Source organism: Balaenoptera acutorostrata, chromosome 2 (genome assembly GCF_949987535.1).
Source record: "Balaenoptera acutorostrata chromosome 2, mBalAcu1.1, whole genome shotgun sequence".
Classification (NCBI taxonomy): domain Eukaryota; kingdom Metazoa; phylum Chordata; class Mammalia; order Artiodactyla; family Balaenopteridae; genus Balaenoptera; species Balaenoptera acutorostrata.
The window spans coordinates 32,006,681-32,033,613 of record NC_080065.1 but is presented as its reverse complement, the minus strand read 5'-3'; the positions used below and the strand labels follow the sequence as shown (position 1 = coordinate 32,033,613).

Genomic DNA, 26,933 nt, shown 5'->3' with positions numbered 1-26,933 from the left:
ATCTCTTTGCTCCACAGCCCCTCTGCAAAGTCATTGGCATTTCTTCTTTTTTTTTTTTTAACTTTTTATTTTATACTGGAGTAGAGTTGCTTAACAATGTTGTGTTAGTTTCAGGCATCCAGCAAAGTGATTCAGTTATACATAACCATGTATCTATTCTTTTTCAAATTCTTTTCCCATTTAGGTTGTTACATAATATTGAGCAGAGTTCCCTGTGCTACACAGTAGGTCCTTGTTGGTTAACCATTCTTCTTTAACAAAGAGTGGAGCCATTTTTTTAGAAAATTAATATACCATTAAGTTCATTTGGTCTGAGATGCATTTTGATATTTTTGTTAAATGAGATGTTTTTCTGCGTCTGAAATGATTGAATTTTTTAACTGAATTGAGATGTTAAAATGTTGGCCAAGGTTTGCATTTCGGGATTCAATGAGTTAATACATATTTAGAACAGTGCGCCGTACCTGGTGTTAGCTATTATGATCATCTTCCTGTATTATTTAGGTACCATATTTACTATGTTATCTACAAGAGATGGAGGAAGTTGCAAGAGCTGCAACCTCAGTTCAGGGCAGGCACACTCATGGATGAGTAGAGGCGAGGAAGCCCGCAAGGGCACAGCCCCGGCCTCCCAGTCGCCGAGCCTGGAGGATCCAGTACCCTTCAGTTCTCCCCTTTCTTTCAACCAGGACGAGCCACACTTTTTTGTTTGTTGCCCGTTTGTTTTAACATTCACACACACCCAACAGGCTCTTCTGGGAGCCTGACTTGTTTCAAGCCTTCAGAATCAGGTGGGGCGGCTCAGGTTCAAGAACCAAGAGACCTGGTCCTCACATGCCCTCAGCCACTAACCACTGTACATCTCAGCAAGTCTCTCCATCTTAGCACTCTGCAGAGCATTAGGTAAAACCAATGCAAATCTGGAATATTTCACAACTCCGACAATCCCTTAGTCATTTTTGTATCTCTAGTGCTTAGCAGCTGCGCAGTGAATAGCTGTAGAATTAATATAGTAATTCAATGATGGGACTGCTGGTATGAAGGGAACTCTCCTTAATAATCAGAGGCTGGGATACACTGTCTTTTAACAATTTCAAATGAATTGGGTAATCATGTGTCTCATGACCATGTGTCTTTTTTTTTCTCCAGGTCATTTTCCTGTTGAACAGTGGCTCAGAAGCCAATGACCTAGCCATGCTGATGGCCAGAGCACACTCAAATAACACAGATATCATTTCTTTCAGGTAACCACACCTTGGAACATTCAACTTTAACATTGACTCACCCCAATAGTAAATGTTTATCTTTAAAATATAGCCTAGAGCAGGAGAGGGGCTTTCCCAGGGTGTTTTTCTAATTTTAGATTTTAGGGTAGGGTCAGTCAAATGAATTTTATGGCTGGATAACACCATCCAAATTGGCCTGATCCAAGGTAGGGGTCCCTGACTGAGGTAACCAAGAGTTTGGAGTCCCAGTTTTGTCATAGATTCTCCTATGGAATTAAAAAGAAGGTGACATGACAGCTTTTTAACTTTAAAGATATGGTATAGAAACTAACACACAACAGTTTTCATCAACTATGCTCCAATATAAAATAAAAATTAAAATTAAAGAAAAAAAGTTTAAAAAAAGGTATGGCATTGACTATGACCTATGCCAAATAGTGAATGATTGGTCTGCACCCCCAGAAGCTCATGACTTTGCCATATGACACTGGGCCCACTTTCATCTCTGCTTATGGGAAGGAGCCATAGCCTGAATAGCCTACATGGACTTTCTTTTTTGTCCTACCCAGTGTTCCACAGGCCAGTGATCATAGAAAAGTAAACTTAACCCAGTCCTCCCACTGTTTTCTGTCTGCAGAGGAGCTTACCATGGATGCAGTCCTTACACACTTGGCTTGACAAATGTAGGGTTCTACAAGATGGGACTCCCCAGTGGGATGGGCTGCCAATCAGTAAGTTTTGAGATTTTTGTCTTATTTCTCTAAAAAACTCCTGGGTGTATGGAATCATTTGTCAGATTTTCCAGGCATTAGGACTAGAAACTAATACAAATTAGCTTATATTATATAACTATAATTAATCAGGGGCTCAATTTGACTTAATCGAATTAAAGACCATTTAAGGGAAATGTTTCTTAGGAAGACCTTCAGAGTCTGAGTAATAATTAATGATAGAGGTTTTTTTAATTTTGTTTTGCTTTTAAATAAAATCAAGTAAACTGCAAATAAATGCACTGAAATAACTTCCCAGAGCCTTGAATGCATAAAATTTCCATAGAGTCGTCCCTGTACTCACCTTCTGTTCTCACTCACTGTTTCCACATTTTCAGCATCAGAATCAGATACCTAATTATTCTTATTCTTTCAGATGCCCTTACCGACCAAGCTCTTGAGCAAATTGTTTGCAGGCTGACATTGAAATCAGTTTGCTTTGTAGAGTGCCCTCATAATTGATTTCCAAGAAAAAAAATTATCTCTTCAAAGCAGAATATTAGGTTTTTGTCCTAAGTGGGAGAAGAGTAAAGGAGGAATCTTAGTTTCAAATTAAGAAGCCCTCTTGCCTTAACTGGTACCATAGGTTGCCCCAAATTGGATGTCTTGTGTTCACATCTTGCTAAACTCCCTCTTTTGTCATTTGCAGACGATGTGCCCAGATGTTTTCTGTGGCCCTTGGGGAGGAAGCCACTGCCGAGATTCTCCAGTGCAAACAATTAGGAAATGCAGCTGTGCACCAGGTCCAGCTGGGCAGGGGGGGAGGCACATGGTGGAAGGTCAGGAGGGATAAGGAATGTGGAGAGAGGCAGAACCATTCCTGAGCGAACAGATTCGAAAAAGTGGGAAAGGGAAAGCCAAGGCAAATACAACTAGGAAATCACCCCTCACTGAACTAACACCTCTTCTGCCAATGACCACTACCATCAGAGCATCCGTCTCCTGTTAGGAAACGCATCTCAGCATCTCATGCTATCAGAGCTAAGCCAAAAACAGACTATTACCTGGTGCTTCACTAAAGGTGCTCTCTTAGCTCTCCCAGCAATAGCTCTGCTGCCAATTTTAAAAGAAAACAAGGTTTTTTTGAGGGATTATTTACCAATTCCCAATGGGAGGAGGGGAAAGGGGAAAGAACATTTAGAAATCTCAAAACTCCAGTCAGGAAGTTCCCCAGGGACTCAGAATACCAGCCAAAATGAGAGCCTTTGTCAAAACAGGAGACCATTCCTGAAGGCTGCTGACATCTCTTCAAAAGTTGTAAAGGCGTCCTCACAAGGAAAGCCACTATTCATCAAGCACGTTGCTATTACATTCTTTACCTCTTCTTCACGGGAGGGAGAGGAGGCGTGGAGACAGCATCTGTCCTTTGCTCATCAGCAAGCCCCACCTCGTGCTTGTCATCCCAGGGCAGCATCCTTTGGACAGCTGCCCCTAAGCAGTGCTGAAGGAAATCACTAATCGCTCCAGCCGAGAGATCTTTAATGGAACAGGGTGAGTCACTGGGCTGAGAGGAAGAATGCAAATGGAAGCCTTAAAAATCAGCTTCGAAAGGAAGAAAATTCACAGTCAGCTTAAAATTCAGATGGGATAATGGCAATACGGAGGTAGGAGGATGAAAGAATGAGCTTTAGAACAAGATGTTATAGTCACAGAACTTAAAACCGTAGGGAAGTTTAAAGCTATCTTTCACACTCTCCATTTTAAAGATGAAGAAACACGTCCACACCTAGGAGGCCGAGAGCTAGGACTTGACCCCAATTCTTCTGCCCTCAAAGCCAGTGCTCCCCAGCCATGACCACCCTTGTTCACACCAATATGCCAGCAGGAGGAACCCAGGCTTAAAAATAATTCCTGCTCTGCTGGCCAGGATTGAAGAGACACATGAAGTCAGGAGCCCTGGGTTGGACTCTTAGCCTTATCGTGGCTCAGCTGCAAGCAAAAGTTCCATCTTTTGCTTCCGTTTCTCATCTGTGAAATGGAGGCGGCAATACCTGCCCCCATGGCCCCTCATCCCAGGCCTTCAAGAGACCAAGGAAGAGAGCTTTTGTAGAGGCAGGCAGACAATAGCGATGCCAAGGACAGCCATGCCTGTATCTCATATCCACGTGGCACCAACAACTAAGATCGGTTGGATGAACCTCACAGACGTCAAAAGCACCAGCGCAGAGCTTCAGCAGCAGAAGCCCTGGAGACATGGCCACTTCCTTCCCTCCCAGCACGTGTCCCTCCCTCTCTGAGGCCTTCTCTCCCTCAGGCCAACTGGAATATAGCAGAGCCCCAGGGTCATCTCTCTAGTGGCCTCTAGAGGTTAAATGATAGTGAAGACAGACATTTCTGCTTCTCGGAACTGTGGTCTTTGGCATGTCTGAAGTCAGCTGTTTTCTTAACGCATGTCTTCAAGAGACAAGACTGATATCATATCTTTATACAGAAAGGGACTTCAGCCTCCTCTGATGTTTTTAGGGCCTGAGAAGAGTTTGGTATTTGCTGTAAAAAGGCATATTCATATATGTTTATAAATGCATCCCAACGTGTGAATTATTCTGAGTATAGAAGATTCCAGTTCTCCATTCCTCTTAGAGTTCATTCAGTGGGCACATCCAGGTGCCACTCTTGGTTGGGGGCTTTTGTTTTTCACCTCAAAAGTATGTCGTCATTCCCCACATAGGCATCCATTTTTGAGCCTAATATAGGTATTTATGTGGTAGATTTCATTCCCTTCCTCCACCCCCTCCTCAGGATTTTTTCTTTCCCACTGGTCATTCCACTCCCTGAATTTCAGATGTAACCTGTGATGAAAAGCACCTCTCAACCCACTACCCCTCAATGTTCCAAACCTGGTACTGATCATGTCATTTCTCCTTCTCCTTTTGCAAGACAAGTTTCCTTTTTCTTAAAAAATTGTTCTTTCTTGGCATCTCACTCTGCTTAACTCTAAATGAAAACTCTTCCCTCTCTACTCCGTTGCTTGGATAACATCCAGGAGAGCATCCCCTCTCCACTCGCTTGATGTTGTCATGGTGACACTACAGCACCAAGTCTCTCTCCAGAGGCGACCTGACCTGAAGTCACAGCAACGAGCCAATGAAGTAAATGTGAAATGAAGGAAAAAGCCAATGACAGTTGATGACCTCTCATCACTGAATTTGTGGGCAGTGGGGGGTGAAATTATGAAAGGTCTAGTGCAGGTTCAAGCAAAACCTTCTGCATGGTTTGGTTTTGTCCAAATTTAAGCCATTAGGGTTGATTTTGCTCCACCCTTTGATTTCTCTAGTTACAAATGATCTTACTAAATTCCCAAATTATATCCTTTGAACATACATATGTCCTATTCATCCTTTAGGGTCATCCTAGGTTGTTTTTTCTTCCTTTCTTAATAATAATAGGAAATTTCAACCTCTAGGGGCACAGATTTATCTGTCTACTATATCCTACCCATCATACAACATAAGTGATGCTAAAAAATGTACTTTCTGGGTTTGCTATTCATTTCATTACTTCCTTCTTCAAACCCCCAACCCTCAATTCCAACTAACTAAAGATCAGGTAACTCTATCAAGCAAGCTTTTCCAAACATCGCATGTAGCCTCAAAGTATATTTGGGGCCAGGTCATGTTTTTGCCACTTTTTAATGAAAAGGTAAGTATTCAATATAAAATATATTTATGGTTCACTTTCGAAGACGATAACTGAAGGTTTCCATTCCTTATCTCTAGCCTTCAGGAGACAGGATCGCATCCACGCCTCTAAGCAAACATCATGATGGTAGATGGTGACTTGCGTCCCAGACTGCTTTCAGCAGAAACCCCCCATCACACCCACATCTCTCTCTGCATCTCTTCTGCTGTCCATGGATGTGGGTTTAGATTCAGAGACTATGTGATGCTGTTTAGAACCAAATTACAGGTGTGGATAAAAATCCTGAAGTTTCAGTCATATACGGATGTACCTGATCTGGGACCTTTGGTATTCCAGAGGAGAAAGCTTCCCCTGCCTTGCTGTAATGGATGAAAGTTATCTGACTGTAGTACATTCCTCTTTAGACTGAATTCTGATTACTATATAAACATATTTACTAACCATAAAGACTGAGATACATTATAGCTTTAAAATTGTACATCAGATTAAGTATCAATGAAAGGTAAACATAGTTATTTCCAAATAGATTAAATCCACACAGCAATTACATTTGAATTAAATCTATGCTGTTGAGAGGATCAGTATCCTTAGGTGAAACAGCTATCTATACCAGACTCAATGATGCTTTGGAGCATTGCTTCTCCAGATGGAAACAACTGAAGTGGTTTGTTTATGCTTTTGTGGCTATGCTAGTCTTGCTGCTCGAAACAAAGTATGAGTCATTCTGACAGAATGTTCAGAACATTCAGAAACCTATATCCTCATATTCTGGTTTACTGTATCTTGAGGGACTCTATTCAATTTACTGTCCTGTTTTCTTTTTTTCTGTTGTCCCCCCATTCTTCTGGATGCCATTCTCACATCTTCAAATGCTGTGTTTTCTGTTGTTGTTGTTTGTTTGTTGCAGACTGCTGCCAAGCTAAAGACCAGTATATTGAACAATTCAAAGATACTCTGAGCACTTCTGTGGCCAAATCAATTGCTGGATTTTTTGCAGAGCCGATTCAAGTGAGTGTATTAACCAAACATTAATTGAGCTCAGTTCTACATTATCAGATTTTTAACTCATACATTCTAGAGAATTCCAAATATTTAAGTGACCACTGCTATGTCCCTCTCCAAACTTAATTCATTCCATTGGTCCCCTTAAAAAAGGAGGGGGGCTGGTTTTCAATTGACCTTTGAAAAGACCATCTCCTGCACTCCCAGACTGAACAGAGAGATACATGAAACTATTGAATCCCTAAATCTGTAAAAATAGAAACCCCCAGCAATTTTTAGTTGTTTATCACCCACACTGTCAGGGGGAGCCTTTCTATAATCTTACTAAATCCCCTTAATCTACTTTATTTCTACTCTCAGGAAAGAATATGCTTGCATCCTTTTTCCGCAGGCATGGCATAAGAGTAATGGCCCCTCTTTTCACCCATAGTTGAAAAAGTTCTAGAGACTGTTTTAAGAATTGCTGGTATCACTAATGCTAATATTGATCATGACCCATCTTCAATTTTCTTTTAGTACTTTCAAGGGCTGTGCTGCTACTCTAGGTCTTCTTGGTTTGGTCTTTTGCAGGGGGTGAATGGCGTTGTCCAGTACCCAAAGGGGTTTCTAAAGGAAGCCTTCGAGCTGGTGCGTGAGCGGGGAGGCGTGTGCGTCGCAGATGAAGTGAGTGGCCATGGAATAGGTGCAATGCAGTGCAGCCGGGACAGGAAAAGCACAAGGAGAAACTTCTTTAAACCTTCCTCTGTGGTCCAGGCAGAAAGCATCTACTCTGGGGATTCCAAGACGTGGGTATAAGTTAATGAAGCTTTGGATAGTTGACTGGTTAGTTCGTTATTGGATTAGTTGGTCCATTTAATCAAGTACAACAGAACTTAAACATCCAAATTGAAGTCTATCAAATAAATTGTTAACAGGCATAGGTGATGCTGCCATTCCTCAACATACTTTTAAAATACCTTTTGAGGAGTACATGTCAGGAGCAGCTTAAACTTAGTTTAATCTCATAAACAAGTTTTCATCTTAATTTTTGCCAAAATAGTATTAACCAGTCTGGACGCATTCATCTTACCTTAATAACAAAATTTGTTTGGAAATCATACTTAAAAAGAAAGGGTCCAACCTCTAAGTTAGATGAGGGCCACCATCATAGATATTCAAAAATAGTTCCAGGGACTTCCCTGGTGGTCCAGTGGTTGGGACTTCGTGCTTCCACTGCAGGGTCACGGGTTCAATCCCTGGTCTGGGAACTAAAATCCCACATGCCATGCAGCATGGCCAAAAAAATTAAAAATTAAAAAAAAATTTTAAGTAGTTCCAAAAAATAAAATAGTTATGGCAACATTGTTGGAATAATCATACAGTACCTCTAAGGGGACACTTTAAGGGAATAAAATCCATGGGCTCTGTGAGCTCTAGCCTGTGTCTTTCCTAATGGGTTTAATTTACATTATAATCACACCTCTTATTGGAGTGTCTTCTGCTTCCTGAGAATAGCAATGGAGATCAAAAGACCAGAGGGTAGTCGCCAGGGCCTCCAAAGTGCTCCTGGATCACTTCTGGGTGAGCCATCATGATTCTAACAAGTGATTAGACCACCGAAAACAGGAGGAGAACTTGAATGATTCATACCTGTTTCAGTCCTGCCATCTTTGCCTAAACAGTTTTCCTCAACTAAAACATCCCCGATAGGGGACAATGGGCTGCCCCCTCAGCAGAATTCTTTTGCAGTTTCCTACCATGCAGCCAGGTCTCTGTGATCCCCAGGTGAACTGGACGACCCCCGGGCACTGCCCATGGAAGCGTGGGCCAGCTCCTCCTCTTGTGTCCATCCTCCCTTTCTCATCCTACCCGTGCAAGTTTAGGGAACGTGAACCAAAGTCCTGAAGAAAGTTAATCTGCTATTAAAAGAAGAAAAGTCTATTCAGTCAGTTTATAAATAGCTACACTGGTGAAGAGAATAAGCTTTAACCTTTGGAATCACCCATAGTGAAGCTGCCACCATTGGATTAATTAGCGGGAAGGTAGACTGAATTCAAAGAAATTAATGTATTTCAGAATTTCCTATGGTATGCATTTTTATCATTTTCAACAACCTAATTGGAAACTAACACAGGGTGACCTTCAAAAGAACTGTTCTAATGAGTAGGTAAAGATAAGAATACCTAGAACTTTCTGAGCACTTACTAAGTGTCAGGCACTGTTCATAATGCTTTGTATGTATTAACTAAGTTAATGTTCATCGCGATTCTGTAAGGAGTGTCCAGTTGTAATTATGCCCATTTTACAGATGAGTGAATTGAAGTCCAAGATGGTTAATTTGCCTGTTGAGATCATGCAGTTAGTAGGGACAGAGCCAGAACTTAAACCACACTAAGCCAAGACCACACTAACCACTGCGTAAACCTGCCTCTCAAGAATGACAGAACAGTAGATAGCCTCATCCACCAAAGGGCAGACAGCAGAATCAAGAAGAACTACAATCCTGCAGCCTGTGCAACAAAAAACACATTCACAGAAAGATAGACAAGATGAAAAGGCAGAGGGCTATGTACCAGATGAAGGAATAAGATAAAACCCCAGAAAAACAATTAAATGAAGTGGAGATAGGCAACCTTCTGGAAAAAGAATTCAGAATAATGATAGTGAAGATGATCCAGGACCTCGGAAAAAGAATGGAGGCGAAGATCGAGAAGATGCAAGAAATGTTTAACAAAGACCTAGAAGAATTAAAGAACAAACAAACAGAGATGAACAATACAATAACTGAAATGAAAACTACACTACAAGGAATCAATAGCAGAATAACTGAGGCAGAAGAACGGATAAGTGACCTGGAAGAAAGAATGGTGGAATTCACTGATGCAGAACAGAATAAAGAAAAAAGAATGAAAAGAAATCAAGACAGTCTAAGAGACCTCTGGGACAACATTAAACGCAACAACATTCGCATTATAGGGGTCCCAGAAGGAGAAGAGAGAGAGAAAGAATCAGAGAAAATATTTGAAGAGATTATAGTCGAAAACTACCCTAACATGGGAAAGGAAATAGCCACCCAAGTCCAGGAAGTGCAGCGAGTCCCATACAGAATAAACCCAAGGAGAAACATGCCGAGACACATAGTAATCAAATTGGCAAAAATTAAAGACAAAGAAAAATTATTGAAAGCAGCAAGGGAAAAATGACAAATAACATACAAGGGAACTCCCATAAGGTTAATAGCTGATTTCTCAGCAGAAACTCTACAAGCCAGAAGGGAGTGACATGATATACTTAAAGTGATGAAAGGGAAGAATCTACAACCAAGATTACTCTACCTGGCAAGGATCTCATTCAGATTCGATGGAGAAATCAAAAGTTTTACAGACAAAAGCTAAGAGAATTCAGTACCACCAAAACAGCTCTACAACAAATGCTAAAGGAACTTCTCTAAGTGGGAAACACAAGAGAAGAAAAGGACCTACAAAAACAAATCCAAAACAATTAAGAAAATGGTCATAGGAATATACATATCGATAATTACCTTAAACGTGAATGGATTAAATGTTCCAAACAAAAGACACAGGCTTGCTGAATGGATACAAAATCAAGACCCATATATATGCTGTCTACAAGAGACCCACTTCAGACCTAGGGACACATACAGACTGAAAGTGAGGGGATGGAAAAAGATATTCCATGCAAATAGAAATCAAAAGAAAGCTGGAGTAGCAATACTCCTATCAGATAAAATAGACTTTAAAATAAAGAATGTTACAAGAGACAAGGAAGGACACTACATAATGATCAAGGGATCAATCCAAGAAGAAGATATAACAATTATAAATATATATGCACCCAACAAAAGGAGCACCTCAATACATAAGGCAACTGCTAACAGCTATAAAAGAGGAAATCAACAGTAACACAATAATAGTGGGGAACTTTAACACCTCATTTACACCAATGGACAGATCATCCAAAATGAAAATAAATAAGGAAACAGAGCTTTAAATGACACAATAGACCAGATAGATTTAGTTGATATCTATAAGACATTCCAACCAAAAACAACAGATTACACTTTCTTCTCAAGTGTGCACAGAACATTCCCCAGGATAGATCACATCTTGGGTCACAAATCAAGCCTCAGTATATTTAAGAAAATTGAAATCATATCAAGCATATTTTCTGACCACAACGCTATGAGATTAGAAATGAATTACAGGGGAAAAACGTAAAAAACACAAACACGTGGAGGCTAAACAATACGTTACTAAATAACCAAGAGATCACTGTGGAAATCAAAAAATACCTAGAGACAAATGACAATGAAAACTAGATGATCCAAAACCTATGGGATGCAGCAAAAGCAGTTCTAAAAAGGAAGTTTATAGCTATACAAGCCTACCTCAAGAAACAAGAAAAATCTCAAATAAACAATCTAACCTTACACCTAAAGGAACTAGAGAAAGAAGAACAAACAAAACCCAAAGTTAGCAGAAGGAAAGAAATCATAAAGATCAGAGCAGAAATAAATGAAATAGAAACAAAGAAAACAATAGCAAAGATCAATAAAACTAAAATCTGGTTCTTTGAGAAGATAAACAAAATTGATAAACCATTAGCCAGACTCATCAAGAAAAAGAGGGAGAGGACTCAAATCAATAAAATTAGAAATGAAAAAGGAGAAGTTACAACAAACACCGCAGAAATACAAAGCATCCTAAGAGACTACTACAAGCAACTCTATGCCAATAAAATGGACAACCTGGAAGAAATGGACCAATTCTTAGAAAGGTATAACCTTCCAAGACTGAACCAGGAAGAAATAGAAAATATGAACAGACCAATCACAAGTAATGAAATTGAAACTGTGATTAAAAATCTTCCAACAAACAAAAGTCCAGGACCAGATGGCTTCACAGGTGGATTCTATCAAGCATTTAGAGAAGAGTTAACACCCATCCTTCTCAAACACTTCTAAAAAATTGTGGAGGAAGGAACACTCCCAAACTCATTCTACAAGGCCACCATCACTCTGATACCAAAACCAGACAAAGATACTACAAAAAAAGAAAATTACAGACCAATATCACTGATGAATATAGATGCAAAAATCCTCAACAAAATACTAGCAAACAGAATCCAACAACACATTAAAAGGATCATATACCATGATCAAGTGGGATTTATCCCAGGTATTCAAGGATTCTTCAATATATGCAAATCAATCAAGGTGATACACCATATTAACAAATTAAAGAAGAAAAACCATATGATCATCTCAATAGATGCAGAAAAAGCTTTTGACAAAATTCAACACCCATTTATGATAAAAACTCTCCAGATAGTGGGCATAGAGGGAACCTACCTCAACATAATGAAGGCCATATATGAGAAACCCACAGCAAACATCATTCTCAATGGTGAAAAACTGAAAGCATTTCCTCTAAGATCAGGAACGGTACAAGGATATCCACTCTCATCACTATTATTCAACATAGTTTTGGAAGTCCTAGCTATGGCAATCAGAGAAGAAAAAGAAATAAAAGGAATACAAATCAGAAAAGAAGAAGTAAAACTGTCACTGTTTGCAGATGACATGATACTATACATAGAGAATCCTAAAGATGCCACCAGAAAACTACTAGAGCTAATCAATGAATTTGGTAAAGTTGCAGGATACAAAATTAATGCACAGAAATCTCTTGCATTCCTATACACTAATGATGAAAAATCTGAAAGAGAAATTAAGGAAACACTCCAATTTACCATTGCAAAAAAAGAATAAAATACCTAGGAATAAACCTACCTAGGGAGACAAAAGACCTGTATGCAGAAAACTATAAGACACTGATGAAAGAAATTAAAGATGATACCAACAGATGGAGAGATATACCATGTTCTTGGATTGGAAGAATCAATATTGTGAAAATGACTATACTACCCAAAGCAATCTACAGATTCAGTGCAATCCCTATCAAATTACCAATGTCATTTTTTACAGAACTAGAACAAAAAAAATCTTAAAATTTCTTTGGAGACACAAAAGACCCCGAATAGCCAAAGCAGTCTTGAGGGAAAAAAATGGAGCTGGAGGAATCAGACTCCCTGACTTCAGACTATACTATAAAGCTACAGTAATCAAGACAATATGTTACTGGCACAAAAACAGAAACATAGATCAATGGAACAAGATAGAAAGCCCAAAGATAAACCCATGCACCTATGGTCAACTAATTTATGACAAAGGAGGCAAGGATATACAATGGAGAAAAGACAGTCTCTTCAATAAGTGGTGCTGGGAAAACTGGACAGCTACATGTAAAAGAATGAAATTAGAACACTCCCTAACACCATACACAAAAATCAACTCAAAATGGATTCGAGACCTAAATGTAAGACCAGACACTATAAAACTCTTAGAGGAAAACATAGGAAGAACACTCTTTGACATAAATCACAGCAAGATCTTTTTTGATCCACCTCCTAGAGTAATGGAAATAAAAACAAGAATAAACCAATGGGACCTAATGAAGCTTCAAAGCTTTTGCACAGCAAAGGAAACCATAAACAAGACGAAAAGACAACCCTCAGAATGGGAGAAAATATTTGCAAATGAATCAACGGACAAAGGATTAATCTCCAAAATATATAAACAGCTCATGCAGCTCAATATCAAAAAAACCAACAACCCAATCCAAAAATGGGCAGAAAACCTAAATAGACATTTCTCCAAAGAAGACATACAGATGGCCAAGAAGCACATGAAAAGCTGCTCAACATCACTAATTATTAGAGAAATGCAAATCAAAACTACAATGAGGTATCACCTCACACCAGTTAGAATGGGCATCATCAGAAAATCTACAAACAACAAATGCTGGAGAGGGTGTGGAGAAAAGGGAACCCTCTTGCACTGTTGGTGGGAATGTACATTGATACAGCCACTATGGAGAACAGTATGGAGGTTCCTTAAAAAACTAAAAATAGAATTACCATATGACCCAGCAATCCCACTACTGGGCATATACCCAGAGAAAACCATAATTCAAAAAGACACATGCACCCCAATGTTCATTGCAGCACTATTTACAATAGCCAAGTCATGGAAGCAACCTAAATGCCCATCTACAGATGAATGGATAAAGAAGTTGTGGTACATATATACAATGGAATATTACTCAGCCATAAAGAGGAACGAAATTGGGTCATTTGTTGAGACGTGGATGGATCTAGAGACTGTCATACAGAGTGAAGTAAGTCAGAAAGAGAAAAAACAAATATCGTATATTAAAGCATATATGTGTAACCTAGAAAAATGGTACAGATGAACCGGTTTGCAGGGCAGAAATTGAGACACAGATGTAAAGAACAAATGTATGGACACCAAGGGGGGAAAGCGGCGGGGGGTGGGGGTGGTGGTGTGATGAATTGGGCGATTGGGATTGACAAGTATACACTCATGTGTATAAAATTGATGACTAATAAGAACCTGCTGTATAAAAAAAAAAAAAAGAATGACAGAACAGCAGTGTAGAAAGACAAAGATAGCAGAAAATGAGGGAGCAGAAGAAAATCCTTAGTTTGGGGCCACTGCTGCCACTCAGTGATCTTACATGTCTTCTTAATTAGCTAACCTTGGCTTTCTCTTCTTTAAAATGAGGAATATGGAATTTGAATAAAAATAGGCCACTGCTGGGACCACAATGGGCACTCAGTCTTTGCTGGTCTGGCATGGGCTGGGTTTAAATTTTAAATCCACTGCTTTTAGGCAGGTTGTGCACGCCCATAGTTCCATCCCCACTCATTGATGTAGACCCAGCCTGCTTCTCTCAAGACGATATGCCCCTCATCCCTGAAGACATTTGAGTTTAAGAACCTTAGAATGAATCATCTCTGTTCGACTAAAAGATTCTATGGAACTGATACTTCCTAGGTGGCTAAACATGGTTTATGGTCCTACATAATTTCACGTGTTGTCCAAGCAGTCTGATATTTCACCATTTATTGATGGTACTTTGATAGATGAAGTGAAAAATGAAGATATGCAGAGAGGCAAAATGGATGGATTTGCCATGAACTCTTCCTACGTTATCTCATTTGGGCAAATTCATCAGCTTGTCCAGAGGCCCGTAACTAGGAAGTCGGAGACCCAGGATTCGAGCCCACGTCTGTCTGACTCCCACGTCTAAGCTCTTCTCCTATGTTGTTCACTCTCATCTAATTGTAACCCCCAACATCTGCCTTTGCAGCAGCACCCTGGAGAGAGCAAGAAAATAATCAGGAAGCCTGAGAAGGACCCTTGTTCTTTCAAGTGCATTTCAGAATCAACTTCAAGTGCCCACACCTCTACCCCAGACCTGCAATGTGTGTATGTGTAGAGAGAGAGATAGACAGACAGCCCAGGAGACTGAGAACCAGAAGGAGATCAAGGAACCTTCACCAAAAAGGCTCTGGCGAAAATTTGCATGGAAATGTTTGTGTGGCTTTATTCACTTAGGCACTTCCGCCACTTTTTTATCCATTCTACAAACACTGTCTACTTTTATCAGGCACTCTGCTAGGTATTGTGGATAAAGAGAAAAACAAGATACGTGTATGCTGGTGATAATAGTCCAACGTGAGAGGTTCTGACGGCAGCTTAGGTGCCTTGAGTGGGGGCCCTAGTGGGGCTCAGGAGAATCTTCCTAGCCCAAATAATGATGAAACTGTGTTTTGAAGGAGAAGAGGAGTTAGTGAGATGAAGAAGCGGGGAGAGGGCTTTCTAGAAAGAGGAAACAGCATGCACAAAACAACTAAGTTCAACTTAGTTCCATCCTGACTTAACTGACTCAGCTGGGTCCTCCTCATGACTAATTCTCAGGAGGAAAAAGAAATCACAGGGAAGAGGACGACCAGCCTATCTGGGCTGGGTGGTGGGCACCCCAGCGCCAATTTGCTTACTGTAACTCCTGCTTCATCCAGCCTGGGGCAGACGCAGCCTTACACACAGGAGATCCTTATCAAGGATTGCTAATCACAATGACCTTTTTCACATGCATTATTTATATGACCCTCACAGCAGCCCTGTGAGGTATTGCTATTGTTTCCACTCAACAGAGTTAACATGGATTCAGAAGAGTTAAAAAACATGTCTAGAATCACACAATGCTAGTAACTGGCTTTTGGTGCCTAAAAGGTCAGGCACAGAACAAGTGCTTTCTCCATAATAGTACGAGGATGGTGATGACGATGACTGATGATGATGATGATGATGTTGGGAAGGAGGAGGAGATGGAAGAGGAGGAAAGAGAAGAGACCAGAGAGTCAAGAAAAAACCAACATTTCTTGAAAGGTTTCTGATGATTTGGGACTGGTTTCCAATTATTTGGGGCTTGTTTCCACAGGTGCAGACAGGATTTGGAAGGTTGGGTTCTCACTTCTGGGGCTTCCAAACGCATGGCGTCCTGCCGGATATTGTCACCATGGCTAAAGGGATTGGGAATGGCTTTCCCATGGCAGCAGTTGTGACAACTCCAGGTAGGAACTACAGGCAGTTTGTGTCTGCTTCTGGGTCTCCTGCATCAGCAATGGTAGAAAACATGTGTATTGGAACTTGTGTGGGCTAGAGACAGTGATGGGATTCCCAAACAATGAAAAAGGGAAACTGTCTGCCAGATGGTGGAAGAGATAGAAGAAAACCAGCCCTTTTTGCTCTTGCTGTAGAGAAGACTAATTCTCCCAGACCCACAATGAAATGCAGGGTTCTACCCTACTGACAAGGTCTAGGCAAATGTGCCACAAAAAACAAAACCAACACAAGAGATCCTTGCTAAACAACCTGAAGCCAGTGCTGAAGTTTCCAAGGGAATCATATTCTTGAAGGACACCCTGACCTAGTCTTGCCACACCAATAAGCTATAGACTCAAGGTCCAAGTGATAGTTTTCTCTGTTGATCATCAAAAACAGCTAAAGACAATACAATCTCACTTAGCTAGAACATTTTATAAAATGAACATTAGAATTAACTGTATTTCCCATTTTAGTCAGGTTTTACAGAAAAGAATTTTATGAACCATTTAGTGTTGAAAATCTTAAAATTATTTCATTTGTTTTTCCCACCAATAGTAAGCATACTTGAGAGGCTCCAAAGGATAATTAAGTGCCTTGTAATATCTCAGTGTTTTTATTGAATGAAGAAAGGTACTAAAATGTGGATGTAGAAGGTGAAGTATAATGAACCGAATATATACTAACCCTGAAGCAATCTTGAAATTATATTATGAAATCCTTGATATGAGATTTTTTTTAAAATATTTCCTTCTTAGTCCCAAGAGTGGAATATAGAAAAAAGGCTTAGCTAATGAAGGTTCCATGTAAGTTCCCATAAATCAAGTTTTAAAGTACTTTTCAATTCATCCAACACATTAAAGATTTTTATTATTAAACTTCTCATTGAATAAATAAGCAATTTTTCCTTATCCACTGTATTAGTCAGCTTGGGCTTATTCTCTCACAGTTCTAGAGGCTGAAATCCAAGATCAAGGTACGAGCAGAGTTGGTTTTTGGTGAGATCTCTCTTGCAGATGAACACCTTCTTGCTGTGTCCTCACATGTCCTTTTCCACAGCTAGAAAGGGCTCTGATGTCTCTTCTTCTTAGGAGAATACCAGTCCTATTGGATTAGGGCCCCACCCTTATGACCTTAATTACCTCCCTAAAGGCCCTGCCTTCAATTCCAGTCACACTGGGGGTTAGGGCTTCAACGTATGAATTGGGGTGGGGGAGGGAAGAGACACAATTCCAACCATAACATCCACTATCTGGTGAGTGAAGAATGAATTGGACGCCATGAAATATATTACACATACATATACAACATGAAGGTAAATATAATCCAAATGCATGATGGGAGATTATAGATAGGAATGTGTCACCCTTTATACACTTTTATTCTCCATCCTCCCCAGAGATTGCCAAGTCTTTGGCTAAACGCCTGCTTCACTTCAATACCTTCGGAGGGAACCCCATGGCCTGCGCCATTGGATCATCGGTGCTTGAGGTACTTTCCAGCAACCGCATCAACATCACTCATTTCACCAAACGAATACTTCAAAACCACACACACATTATCAGAACTCTATCACATTTCATGACTAAAGTGAAGAGTTAATTCCTAGTCCATGAATTTAAGTTAGATTTCCAGTTATTATTCTGCCCCCTCCCCCCTTTTTAAGATCTACTGTGAGTGCTTCAAGTATTGGATATGAAATAATATGTAATAAACCTCACACACATGGGAAATATAAGAATTTCCCTAGCTAGCTGGTAGCACTGAAATTTCTTTGACATTTGTGTGGTATTTTATGGATAGTTATCAATGGCTATCCTTGATTTCAGTTTAATTTTGGTCCTGTCTTGTATATGTTTCCTTATTTTTGTTGTACTGTCGTAAATTAAAAGAGTAAAGAGCAAGTGAGTTCTATGCAATTCCAACTAGGTGATTCAGCTGTGGTTCAGCCCCAGGCCATTGATTTTGCCTGGGGTCTCATCTGTTGAAAAGATTTTTTAAATGCCCTTGCTTATATGCATAATAGCGTTTGCTTAAAAGTGTAACGTATTTCTGGAAGAATGTCCAAGAAATTAATAACAATGGTTGTTTGTGGGGAAGGAAACTTGGTGGCTGGGGAATAGGGATCAGTGTGGCTCATTCTACTCTACGCTTCTGTACTTTCTGATGTTTGAACAAGGTACATGATTCACTTATTCAAAAAAATTAAATTTAAAACTATTTTTCAATAAAAATAAGTAAGTAAAAGCTGCCCTTGCAAATTAAAAAGTATCTTCAATATGATTAAATCTCAAAATGAGAAAGTGTAGGTAGGATGTTTCATTTATTTCATTCTGTAGACATTGCCAGCTTACATTTTTTAAGTGCTGTGTCACCTCAGCCAATTTAACAGATAGAGAGGATTTAGGTGAACAAGTAGGTCTTAAAAACATCAGGTTCTGCCTGGAGTCATGCAGTTATTATCAGCTGGTTATTAATGTAGTATACTGCTTGTGTTTGGTCAGGAATCACAGGTCTCTGCTATGAGTGGAAGTAGGTGAAAATCCTTTTATTGAATATATATCTCAGGTGCCCTGACTCTGGGCCCACAAAAAGCTCAACACTAAGACGTCTCTTTTATTTTTTCCTAAATTTTTACACACCCCTGAAGATGAGGAGGGTAGGGGGGAGGCATCCCCTCTACCAAGAATTTTTTTCTCCCTACAGCAGATCTTTTTGTAGGACAAGGTATGGCCATACTAGACTTTGGGTTCCATTTGTCTGGTCAAGTTTTTGTAAAGAGGGTCACATACATTTATTTCTCCATGTTTCTCAGTCCATTTTAAAACTTTTTTAATGCAAGGTCATTTGGGGCTTTCTCTCAACAGGTGATTAAAGAAGAAAATCTACAAGAAAACAGCCAGGAAGTTGGCACCTATATGTTACTGAAGTTTGCTAAGCTGCGGGATGAATTTGAAATCGTTGGAGACGTCCGAGGCAAAGGCCTCATGATAGGAATAGAGATGGTGAAGGATAAGGTAGGTTGTGATCCGCTGTTCTCTCTGCAGGTTCGCGGGGGCAGCAAGAGTTAAAGTAGGAAGCCTCAGCTACAAGCTCATTCATTCTCAGGAAGAGAGCACACAAGGACAGCAAGACTCAGCAAAGCTCATTAGAGATGAGTAGGGAGTGTTGAGTATGAAGGACAGGCTGGCTGGTCATCGAGAGTTCTAGAGTGCAGAAGAGCATTTGCAAAAGCAAGCTGATGTTATTCTTGCCAGACTAGGCAAAGAGCAATGGTAATGACTGAATATTTTGAATTAGAAATATAAGGAAGGGAGGAAATTATTGGGGGAGGGGCAGGGGGCCAGAGAGCTAGCGGAAGTAAGGGGGAAGGGCCAGGAGAAGGTTGTGGTGTTGGTTTGGGGTGAGAATGTTAAAGATTTATAGGGTTTTGCATTTGTTTGTTTGTTTGTTTGTGAATGGACTTCAATCTCCCAAGTAACAAGGGCGGAATGTGACTTTCTGATGACCTACCGCAAGGTGACCTCAAACTCGATATGACAATTGAACTTAGCATTTCCCTTAAGCCAGTGATTCTTCCCAAGGTCACTGTGTCTGTTTTTCACCCTCCACTGTTCTCCCAATTCCCTAGCCTCAAAACCACAAGATAATCTGTGACTCCTTCCCTCTCCTTATTTCTAACGTCAAGTTTTATTGATTCTTTCTTTGCCGTGTTTCTCAAATCTTTCCCACTGTTGTTACTGCTGCCCCTAGGGCCCACGTCAGTAGGAAATTGTCCCAATCCTCCATAAACGCAAAATCTAGATCCTCTGAGGGGAGTGACAGCAGGGGAATCTTGGCACAGGAAGGAATAGTCAGACCAGCCCCTTCACCCTAATTCTTATCCGTGGGTGACTTCTTGCTGTTTGCTCTCATCACACCACCCTAGTTTAGAAGGACTGTGTTCAGTTCTCTCAATATTCAGACTAGACCATGGATATAACACTCTCCCATTAGTACCACACAGCAGAGCCTGTGAAAAGCTGGAACGTTTGAACCAGATTTGAAAGCTAAGGGAAGACAACAGGAAAATAAGAGTAACATGAGACTAGGCCCTCTGGCTCACAGGCCTTAACGTACTTACCTTCAGCTTGGGGCTCCATCAAGGGCTGTTTTAAGGCTCAGAAGAGTCCATTCCAGTCCCCCCAACAAGAGGTCCCTCGAGGATACCTAGATGCCTCAAAGCCCAGACTCCACCAAAGAAAGCCCAATGAAAGAGGAGGCATTCGTCCCTTTCCCACTAATCCAAAGCCAACTTCTGTGTACTCCAAGACGTGTGAACGGAGATGCTCATCAGAACTTGAGTTGTCATGGTAAAACATCAGAATCCCATTGATACAGAACAAGCTAAAGCATGGTACATCCATACTACATGGCATAGAAATACATGTGACATGGAAAGATGTGCAAACTGTATTATGGAAAAAATTAAGCAGGCTATAAAATAGTATGTATAGAATGAGCTCTCTTTCTCTTCCCTCTGCCCTTCAGTAGTTTTAAGCATGGGCTCTGAAAGAGCGTCTCCATTCCTTAATTCTATTCATTGTCCCCTCAATACCGTTCACTTTCCTACATCCAAATATCACTCAAACTTTTCCCTAAGCATAGAATACAGTACTTTCCTCTCTGTCTCTAGCTATGGGAATCCTAGGCCTTTTCAAGATCCAACTCTTCACCACATCTCCTCCTTGAAGCTTGCCTTTGCTTCTCCCATATAAGGGGCTGCAGCCTTCAGAGAATCTCTCTCACACTCACTGTCTAAAGAGCTCCTTTGAAAGGCTCTTTCAAATCATGTATTTGTTGACTCGGTTTTCATGTATAAATACCTTCTTTTCCTAAATAAACTGTACGCTTTTGAGGCCAGGAAATACACAGATGGTGAGTGCTTTATCCATGTTTGTTGATTGATTTCCGGCCCCTGCAACACTTCAGACCACATTCATGTAATTAAAACAGCCCAGAACTTGGCTTTAATGCTATACAGTGTAATCCAGAATCAAAACTCCCATGAGCAGTTAGTAAGGATGTGAATTGGATACAGCCCTTTGGACAGAAATTTGTCTGTATCTATCAATATTTTAAATGTATACATTTTGACCTAGTCATTCCACTTAGAGTGATGTATCCTAAAGAAATATTCACAGAAGTGTGTAAAGATATAAATGAACGAGGATGTTTGCAGCATTGCTTATGATCATAAACAAAAATTGAAAATAACATAAATGTCCAAAAATAAGAGATTAAACAAATTGCTCTACCAACAAACAACAAAATACTAGGTAATCTTTAAGGAGACTAGGTCCAGGGACTTCCCTGGTGGTCCAGTGGTAAAGAATCCGCCTTACAATGCAGAGGACACAGGTTCGATCCCTGGTCAGGGAACTAAGATCCCACATGCTGCGGGGCAGCTAAGCCCGTGAGCCACAACTACTGAGCTCGCGTGTCTCAACTAGAGAGTCTGCGTGCCACAAACTACAGAGCGCATGCACTCTGGAGCCCGCACGCCACAACTACAGAGAGAAAACCCCCAAGCCACAACTAGAGGGAAGTCGTGCACCACAACGAAGAGCCTGGGAGCCTTAACGGAAGATCCTGAGTGCTGCAACTAAGACCCGACACGGCCAAAAAGAAATAAAATAACTAAATAAAATTAAAAAAAAAAAAAGAAGACTAGGTCCAAATACACTGACATGGAAAGATGTTCTGGATACATTGTAATTTGTTCAAAGCAAATTGCAGAACATTATAAAGTATGACATTTTTTAAAATATGCATTTAAATGTATGTATATGCCGAGAAAAAGTGTCTAGTTCCCACTAAATTACCAACAGGCGGTATCCCTAGGAGTAGGATTGGAGAAGAGGAAACGTTTCATTTTTACTTAGTGCATTTCCATATCGTTTTCAGGAGTTTTTCCCAATAACCCTGCATTACTTGTATAATTGTTTAAATGAAGACTTATCCCTCAAAAATGGCAATAAATAAATAAATAAATAAACACAAAGCTACATTATATCCCTGAGAAGAGGTTAGTTACTAACATGCCCACTTGATTATGGAGTGGTTGGGACTTAGACTCAAGCACAGGGCCCGGGCAGGCTGTCCTGTGGCTTTGCCTCATTAGCTTTTCCGACCGTGCTTTTCTCTTCGGAATGCCTACAAGATGTTCAATTAGTCATAGCAGTTGAGGCCAGGGGGTAATAAAATGGACAAAGGAGCAGGGAGGGTGCTGGCCCAGACCAGGCTGAAGCCAAACAAAGTTCACCTCTCCAGACCCTTGATAGCCACCAAGGCCCACCAGCCCAACTGCCCCTGAGGAACCCTTTCTGACCTCTGACCTCTCATCCCCCAAACCATATTTGACTTCTTTCCAGCTTTCACAGTTTAGCCCCAAATTATACTGTCGTGTTTTAGTCTTTCCTCATGAGAACATCAGGGGCAAGCAGGATGACATTTTAGGATCAATGAGGAAATGCTGGTCTTTTCCGCATCCTGGTCCTCCATTATCTAGTAGTGGGAAAGTTTGAATAGTGTTTTGTTTATCTTAAAGCTTCACAACAGACTAGTTGGAGCATTTGTGCTCACAGACTCAGAAGTCCCCAGCCCAGTGTCATCAAAACGGTACTGGAATACCTGGGCCCTCAGGAAGGGACCACCTTCAGATGCCAAGTGACCTGAAACAGCCTCTAGGCTCCAGAGAGCTTACCTTTCCTGACCCTGGAGGATTAAGTCTTGGGTGAGAAAGAGCAAATTCCACAAGCAGGGCAGATGAGGACAAACGGCCCCACCCCAGTTGCCCAGGCCATACTATGGCCCAGAGAAAGCTTGGACCGTTTGTGCCCTTGTGCAACTTCAGAGCCATTTCCTGGACTTTTTGAAATGAATTTTTTACATGGACAAAACAAAGTGCAGGGCTGAGGACAATTTCCACATAAATAAAGCAAACTCCAAATACGGCTATTAAGGAACCAAGCTCCCAGGGTAACCAACAGCAGAGCCAAGATTCACTGACGGTCCGCATTCCACTTCATCTTGTCTTTGGGAATTTGGGATGAACTGGGATAAAAACAAATATTTTCAATAACACCCCCCCCAGAAAGAAATCCAATTCAGCAATTAATAGCTTTATTCAATTACAGGGGGAGACAGGTTGAGAGGGAGAGAAGAGCATTGATTGCTTGAGTTGCTTTTTATTCCTCTTAGAAATAATGTCTTGAATCATTCAAATGCCAAATATTTTTTAAATGTATTTACAGACAAGCCGCCAGCCTCTTCCCCGTGAAGAAGTAAATCAAATCCACCAGGACTGCAAACGCATGGGGCTTCTGATTGGCCGGGGTGGCACTTTTTCTCAGGTAACAAGAAGGCTGGCCTTTACCTATCACTTTAGGTAGGCATCTCCCTGAGGTCCCAGGGCTGGTCCCTTTTGTTCACCCTTATGCTAGGGGACCCAGTTCCGCTTCCTCTACGCTTAGTGATCAGACGTTTTGTGACCACCTAGAGGGGTGGGATAGGGAGGGTGGAGGGAGGGAGCCGCAAGAGGGAAGAGATATGGGAACATATGTATATGTATAACTGATTCACTTTGTTATAAAGCAGAAACTAACACACCATTGTAAAGCAATTATACTCCAATAAAGATGTTAAAAGTTTTCCTATCAAAAAAAAAGAAAGAAAGGGACAGTGAAGCCCTCGGGCCACTAGAGGGCGCTGTGTGAAATGGTTTGGTTACCGCGGTTCGGCGGGGAATATACACAGAGGACAGTCTAAGGAGGCAGAAAAAGCTGCACAGACAAAGCAGAGGACTTACAGGACAGGTCCTAATAGTGTCATAACAGTCATGCGTAACCAGTTTGTCTCACGTGTGAATTAGTTCTAACCTCTGAAAGCGCAATCCTAGTCTTTTTTTAACTCAGCCCTGGGCTCTGACTCTGACCCGCAAGCCTGCTAAGCCTTAGTGGCCGCTGTGGCCACTAAGCAACGTGGCCAGGAGCAACGTGACGTGGCCAGGAGCAACGTCATAGTGCTGGCAGGCCCAGGTGGCCCTGCAGGGGAGGTGGGGACCACCCTGGCCAGGTCCCTAATGCAGAACTCAAAATCAGCCACTCCCAGTGCCCTTCACTCTCAGGCTGGCAGAGGCAGAGAACAAGCTCTCCCTGCCCCCTTCCTGGGAAAGCCAAGCACAAGCCCCACAGTCGGGACCCTGGTGTGGCCCTGCCGTGGGCATGGGCTGCTATTGTAAAGTGATCTGCCCCTCCATCCCTCACACCAGCACGACCCTCTCCAGGGATTCGCTCCGGGGGGCCGAGATTTAAGATGTAAGCTCACTCCTACTCCTGCCCTAATTTGTTCTTGACCTTTGGCATCCTTCTCTCCCGTTTTAAACATGCGTCATTCTTCCTAGTTTCCCTGCTTCACTGCTGCCTCTCACTTGATTTCAGCGAACACCCTTGCCTGGTGCTTCTCAGAGAAAATGGAAGCCGTTAGGCAAGATCCCTATAGAAGCTCATCTGTCCCCCGAGCCAGTTTCCACCTCCTTTCCTAAAGGTTAGAGAACGAGATGTCTCTCCGTGCTCTTGACCCTCCACACTCCCTCCACTTAGGGAAACAGGTCTGTGTTCTCTTGTTTCTGCAGTTTTTTTCAACTTCCCCTCAGCCTGTGAACAAATAGACTGAAAGCTCTTCCAGCCCAAACCAAACCATAGAAACAAAACCAGAATGAGCACTTTTGCTGGGAAATGCTGAGTTTTTTCTAGTCCTGGTCCCGGATATTTTTCTATATGAATCAGACAGGGTAAGTTAATGATTCAAAATCCTAAGACGGGCTACTTATAAAGACAGAGAACAATTTATTGTTTACTTGCTTAGTTAGTCCTTAGTTATCCGGCACACACTTGAGTCCTAAGCAGCCACTGCTTGGCTGGATACTAGAGCCACAGTGAGAAATAAGATCTGTCCCTCCCTCCATGGAACTGGCAAAGGAGAAAGACTTAAACAGAAAATGATGATACAATCTAGTATGCTTGCCGATAACCATACGAAGGGATAGCGTACACTGTTCTAAATGCTTTGCATATGTTCACTCATTTAATGCTCTCAACACGCCTATGAAACAAGTACTCTTATCCTTATTTTACAGATGAAGAAAAAGAGGCACAGAGAGGCTAAGTAAATTGCCCAAGTCACACAGTTAGTAAGTGGCAGAACCAGGATCCAAATTCAGGCAGTCTGATTTCTGAATCTGTCCTCGTAGGAAAGTAAACCCGAGGGGACGAGACTGGAGGCCGGGAGTCCAGGTGGGAGCTAATGATGCTGTCTGAACTTGAACAGCAGCCGTAGGGATAGAGGAGACATCCAGAGAGCAATCTGGCCGTGAAATGCCCAGGACTTGGGTATAAAGGGATGAGTGCAGCTTTGAACTTGGTCTCCTTCTATCTATAGACAAGTCTGTAGCTCAGAGGAAAGAATCGAGGTGAGGATCACGATTTGGGGGTCATCAGCATACAAGTGGGAAGAGGAGGAAATCTCCTGGGAAGGGAGTCTAGATGAGAAATGCAGAGAGATGAGGATAGACGCCTGGGTCACGTCAACTTTTAAAGGACAGGTGGAAGAAGAGGTACCCAGATGGAGACACAAAACGGGTGGAGAGCTGTGAGGAGAGCTAGGAGGGTGCGGAGTCATGGAAGCAAGAGAGTGGGGAGGTTCTGGAAGGGGGAGCAACAGAAGTGCCAGATGCAGAAGAGTAGGCCAGAAAGGCTAAGGGCTGGAACGTGCCCACTGGATTCTGCGCTTAGCAGCTGACTGGCAGCTTTAGCCAGAGTGGGGCCGGAAGGCTGTTGGGACAGAAACCAAGCTGCAGTGCGTTGAGATGTGAATAGAGGGAGTGGAAAGTAATGGCCAATGGCATCAACCAGTCTTTTTATGTGTTTGATAAAAAGAAGGATAGTATTTGTATGGTAGCTGGAAGAGACCAGGAGGGTCAACACATTTTTATCTGTGGTTTGTTTTTTTTTTAACATCTTTATTAGAGTATAATTGCTTTACAATGGTGTGTTAGTTTCTGCTTTATAACAAAGTGAGTCAGTTATACATATACATATATCCCCATATCTCTTCCCTCTTGCGTCTCCCTCCCACCCTCCCTATCCCACCCCTCTAGGTGGTCACAAAGCACTGAGCTGATCTCCTTGTGCTATGCGGCTGCTTCCCACTAGCTATCTATTTTACGTTTGGTAGTGTATATATGTCCATGCCACTCTCTCACTTTGTCACAGCTTACCCTTCCCCCTCCCCATATCCTCAAGTCCATTCTCTAGTAGGCCTGTGTCTTTATTCCCATCTTACCCCTAAGTTCTTCATGACCTTTTTTTTCTTTTTCTTAGATTCCGTATATATATGTTAGCATACAGTATTTTTTTTTAATTAATTTATTTATTTATCTTTGGCTGCATTGGGTCTTCGTTTTGGTGTGCAGACTTCTCATTGGCAGTGGCTTCTCTTGTTGCAGAGCATGGGCTCCAGGTGCGCCGGCTTCAGTAGTTGTGGCACACGGGCTTAGTTGCTCCGTGGCATGTGGGATCTTCCCGGACCAGGGCTCAAACCCGTGTCCCTGCATTGGCAGGCAGATTCTCAAGCACTGCGCCACCAGGGAAGTCCTAGCATACAGTATTTGTTTTTCTCTTTCTGACTTACTTCACTCTGTATGACAGACTCTAGGTCCATCCA

General features: G+C 41.5%; 1 protein-coding gene across 3 annotated transcripts in view; it reads left to right on the top strand.

Moving 5' to 3' along the window:
• Positions 1-26,933, top strand: part of AGXT2 (alanine--glyoxylate aminotransferase 2) — a 48,083-nt gene that overhangs the window by 18,867 nt on the left and 2,283 nt on the right. For all 3 annotated transcript variants that reach the window (XM_007192221.3, XM_007192220.2, XM_007192219.2), the window contains exons 5-13: positions 1,150-1,244; positions 1,864-1,957; positions 2,646-2,739; positions 6,543-6,643; positions 7,208-7,300; positions 16,006-16,138; positions 17,569-17,660; positions 19,037-19,186; positions 23,465-23,563. In XM_007192221.3, coding sequence (XP_007192283.2) covers positions 1,150-1,244; positions 1,864-1,957; positions 2,646-2,739; positions 6,543-6,643; positions 7,208-7,300; positions 16,006-16,138; positions 17,569-17,660; positions 19,037-19,186; positions 23,465-23,563 — 951 coding nt within the window. The remainder of the gene's footprint in view (positions 1-1,149; positions 1,245-1,863; positions 1,958-2,645; positions 2,740-6,542; positions 6,644-7,207; positions 7,301-16,005; positions 16,139-17,568; positions 17,661-19,036; positions 19,187-23,464; positions 23,564-26,933) is intronic.